At 52.1% G+C, this 4,698-nt stretch overlaps 1 protein-coding gene across 1 annotated transcript; it reads right to left on the bottom strand.

The window, feature by feature from the left end:
- Positions 1-449: 449 nt before the first annotated feature.
- On the bottom strand, positions 450-4,294 carry TCL1B (TCL1 family AKT coactivator B). The gene is made up of 3 exons (XM_061159124.1): positions 4,133-4,294; positions 1,337-1,505; positions 450-514 (listed from the first exon to the last, which is right to left on the bottom strand). The coding sequence occupies exons 1-3, from the start codon at positions 4,292-4,294 to the stop codon at positions 450-452; spliced, it is 396 nt and encodes a 131-aa protein (XP_061015107.1).
- Between the last annotated feature and the right edge of the window lie 404 nt (positions 4,295-4,698).

Here is a 4,698-nt window from a genome sequence, read left to right as displayed (position 1 = left end):
GATTCCGCACAAAAGTTAACAACAAGCAATGAAGTTTAATTAACGGGCACTGGAGGGGACCCTCAGGGGCCAGCACTCACTTTCCAGGGTTGATCGAGGCTCCGGAGTGGACAGCCTGCCCAGTCCCTGATCTACTCCAGCCAAAGCGGCAGCAGAAATGGCAGCCATGGGGCATGTGAGTCCCAGGTTCAGACCTGGCACTCGCGCCCCCGCAGAGCCGCCCCCGCCAGAGGCGGAGTGGACGGAAGTCAAGTTTCCAATCAAGGTTGCGCAGGAGGCCGCGGGGCGGGGCCTGGTGGGCGTGGAGGGGAGGGGCTTGGGCGTGGAGGGGAGGGGCTTGGGAATGGAGGGGCGGGGCACCTGGAGGATGGCACAAAGAAGGCAAAGTGTGCAGAGAAGCCGAAGCAGGAGGAGGGGATGGGAAATGCAGAGAGGACGGGGCCCGGCCCCTAGGTGTGCAAACCAATGAGCAGGTGCATAAGGATTCTCGCTGAAGACACAGGGCCAGCCGGGTCTGGGGAAAGACAAAAGGTGACAGTCAGGGATGCTTGGAGGAACTGGGCGGGCGCCCGGTCGGGGCAGGACCAGGGGTAGGACAGCAGGTCCTACTCGAGGCCCTCAGCGCAATTCAGGCTGCTGCCCATCTCAGGGAGAAGGCTCTGTGGGTCACCGCAGGGTCCCCAAAGGCCACTGCCATCGACCAGACTTGTGGCGTCCCAGTGCCAAGGTCGGCCTTAAAGAGTTCTGAGGTCAGTGGATCCAAGCTTGATCGCGGCTCTTTCCAGGCTCTGTGGTCTCAGGGAAAGCCTTGCAGCTCTCAGAGCCTGTTTCCTTGTCTGTAACACGAGATGTTCATAGGTACACCTGATTCTTCAGAGAACTGAGTGAGATCCATTATTCAGTGCTTTGTGAATGAACTGGGGGGTCTGTCCCTGGTGGAAATCACTGTCCAATGGGGTTGGGACGGGGAGGAAAGGGGCGGTTATGTAAGAAAAACTCAAGAAACAGCCTGAGGGCAAGGTGACTGGTGGGGTCTTCCTGAAAAGAGGGGCGGCCCTCCGCGTTGAGAGTCTCCAGGCCTGACCTACCAGCCTCATCAGTGGCTCCCACTTGGCAGACGTCTGAGGACCAGATTTTCCGTGGAGATGACCTGTAGAAGGGGAAGCAGTGATCAGAGCTCCAGGGATCATGCCCTTCCATCCCAGTGAAGCCAACAGGAACCTGGGTTTGTAGATTTCAAGGGACTGGGGCAGGGATTCCCCCTTTCCTTTGTCCCACCTCACAACCCTGCAGCCACTACTTAACGGCCACCCCCCTCATATGGGCCACCACGCACTTGCCTGGCCATGGTCCACTATCTCCCAGCGTCTGGAATCCGTTCCTTGGTACCTTCGCCCGGGATAGAGCTCCCACTTCATGGGCAGCCCAGACACAAACAGACAGCTAGGGGGCCTGGGCATCTGGCTAGGTAACTGCCACAGATGGACCGTGATGGTGACTTCATGCTGGAGGGAAAGACAGGCCCCATTAGGGATGCTGAGCTGCACACACAACCAGGGTCCTGGATCCTCTGGCCCAGCTGGGGCGGGGGGCACTGCCCGGAGCAGAGGTGGGATGGTCATGCTTTTAGAGTCCCACACCCAGACTCTCGGCACCATCAGTTGGGGGTTTGCCTGGACCTGAGAGGACTAGTTCTTTCCAGGCCTCCTCTCTGGTACCACCCTCCCACAGGCCTGCACCCCACCTTACCCCCTGCACCCTGAAAACGTAACTTCTGTTTCCAGCCCATCAGAAATGTTTAGGCCTACACAGGACACTCTTGGCTGTCTGTCTTGGCCACTTCCATAGTTTTAAAAATTCTCTTTTTAAAAACAAGATATCCATAGAGCTCAGAACCTGGGAATGAAGGATTTTCCCAAAAAAATATTTTGTAGTTTTGATCATGGCCATTATTACTTCTTGTGAACATCACACACACAAAGAAAATTAGGTCAATGCAGAAAAGTATAGAAATGCGGGAAAGTCATCAGTCAAATGTAACCAAAGCTCCATGTATGATGCAACTATTAATAAATGTAAAGGTTATTTTACAGTTTTCTATTCTATAGTTGTCTTTTCTTTGTGATGAACACTTTTCCGAGTTAATAATCTAGCCCTTTATCAGTCATACAACCAAAGCTCCATGTTATGATGCAACTATTAATAAATGTAAAGGTTATTTTACAGTTTTCTATTCTACAGTTGTCTTTTCTTTGTGATGAACACTTTTCCGAGTTAAGAATCTAGCCCTTTATCAGTCATACGATTTGCAAGTGATTTTCCTTAGTCTGTTGTCCTACGACTTTTATGGGATGGGTTTTGCCAAGAGGGATATTTTGAACTATGCAGCAAAATCTCTTTCCTTTTGGATTCTGGCTTAGATCAGGTACAAACAAAGTATGGACCCAGTCTGGCCCACCATCTGCTTTTGTAAATAAAGCTTTATTGCAAATAAACAAAAATGGCTTCCTTTGTGTGTTGTCTTTGGCTGTGTTTGTACTATGAAGGCAGAGTTGAGTAGTTGCTCTGAAGTCTTTACTGTATGAAAGCTGAAAATTTTTACTATCAAGACCCTTCACAAAAAGTTTCCTGATCCTTGCATTAGATCACGCTTAGATAGCCATTTCCCATCCTAAGACTGCATGTGAAAACTATTAAGAAATAATCATTTTAAAGACTGAAAACAATGCTCATGCTCTAGTTCCCTTCCACCGCTCAAGGCTAAATTATTTGAAGAACCCATTGCTTTCCCACTGAACACTTTTGTATGCTTTTTAAAAACGTCCAAATTTTGTCCAAATTTTTCTGCATGCTTTACTGGGTGGAGGTATGGGACAGACTTTCAGTGTTCTTTACCAAAAATTTTCTGGATAACCTATTTGAAGATTGTTAGGAAATGTGTTGTGGTTAGGACTTCCGTGATAGCTCAGTCAGTAAAGAATCTGCCTGAAATGCAGGAGACCCGGATTCAAACCCTGGGTTGGGAAGATCCCCTGGAGAAGGAAGTGGCAAACAATACTCCAGTATTGTTGCCTGGAAAATCCCAGGGACAGAGGAGCCTAGCAGGCTACAGTCCATGGGATCACAAGAGTCAGAGGCGACTTAGCAACTAAAATAACAGTGAATTGCTTGTTTAACACCTGAATAAGTATTTACCATATTTGCTGTTGTTCAGTCGCTAAGTCGTGTCCAACTCTTTGTGACCCCATGGACTGTAGCAAGCCAGGCTCCTCTGACCTCCACTATCTCCCAGAGTTTGCACAAATTCATGTCCACAGAGTCGGTGATGCTATCTAACCATCTCATCCTTTGCCTCCCCCTTCTCCTTTTGCCTTCAATCTTCCCCAGTATCAGGGTATTACCCTGAAGAATTTATATTTCATCTCTCAAAGGTGGACTGTGATCCCAGCCCCTAGTTTAGGGCAGCAGTTTCCAATTTGATTATTCTTATCACCTGAGGAGCTTTTCAAACATCTTCGACTCCACCCAATGCTCCTGAATCCATTTCCAAGGTGGGGTTCTAGGACACATTGTCTCTCAGATGCTCTGCAGGCCATTCAGCTGGTGACCTGTCCTAGTGATTCACTTGTCTCGTGGTAGATTATTCCCATTTTGCAGTTTAGGAGTCTGAAGCCAAGGTAAATTTTACACTGTTGGCCCACCCACTGCCTCCAGGTTGCAATGCTTTTGCTTGTGCTAGTCCTGTTTTCTTTCTGATCCTGGAAACCTCCTGTGCATCCTGCAGGGCCCAACTGAATAGCCACCTTATCAATGAAGCCTTTTCAACACGCACTGGGGGCAAGACTAGGCCCTGAGCTCGCTGGCGCTCTCCTTCTCTCTCTCTCTCTCAGCCACCCCACGGAGGATCACATCACCTCTGGTCGATAAGCTCTGTCTGTGCCACTCGGGGCAGGGGCTTCTGGGGCCAGGATCAGCACGCTCAAACCCACGCAGGCCGTCTTCCGGTGCCGGTGAGAACTCCAGCCTCTCACCTCTATTCTGGGCCCTACTGCAGAATGTGTAGGCCCCCATGAGCTGGAGTCGCGCGACACCACCGCCCTTCCACTGGCGCCCCTACAGCCCCAGGACTCACTGTGCTCTCAGGGGCCCCGCTGCCCCGAGCTCGGAGGGAGGGATTGATCTGCAGAGCCACAGCCACCCAGATCCTCCCCTTCTCATCCTTGTAGACGCCAGGCCTCTGGAACCACAGGAAGCAAGGGGGAGATCCCACCGGCGGAGAAGCTTCGGCTTCCATCGCAGGGCTGAGCCTGGCGCGCACCTCGAGGCAAACGTGGAGGCTCGTGGGTGCTCAGCCTCCTTAAGTAGATGGGCATCCACGTGGGGCGGGGCCAGCTACCCTGGGGGCGGGGCCGGTGACCCTCCACGGGACCGCAGGGCCCAGTGAGCCCAGGGTTTGAGGATGGGAGGGGAAGATAAGGGGCGGAGCCAGAAGGAGAGGCGGTGCCTGCCTCCGGGGTCCGCCAACCGGAGGGCTAAAGAGTGTGAGTCTCCGGAACTAGGCCCACTCGCCTGAAGGGGCAAGGACTGGAGTCAGGAGCCGCAAGGGCCTGCACAGGTAAGAGACTCCCCAGGTACGGGGCCGGGCTTCCCAGGTGGCTCAGTGGTCAAGAATCTGCCTGCCAATGCAGAAGACACGAG

The sequence above is a fragment of the Dama dama genome, chromosome 13 (assembly GCF_033118175.1).
Source record: "Dama dama isolate Ldn47 chromosome 13, ASM3311817v1, whole genome shotgun sequence".
Taxonomy (NCBI): domain Eukaryota; kingdom Metazoa; phylum Chordata; class Mammalia; order Artiodactyla; family Cervidae; genus Dama; species Dama dama.
Note: the sequence above shows the minus strand (reverse complement) of the source record. Positions and strands in the feature narration are given on the sequence as shown.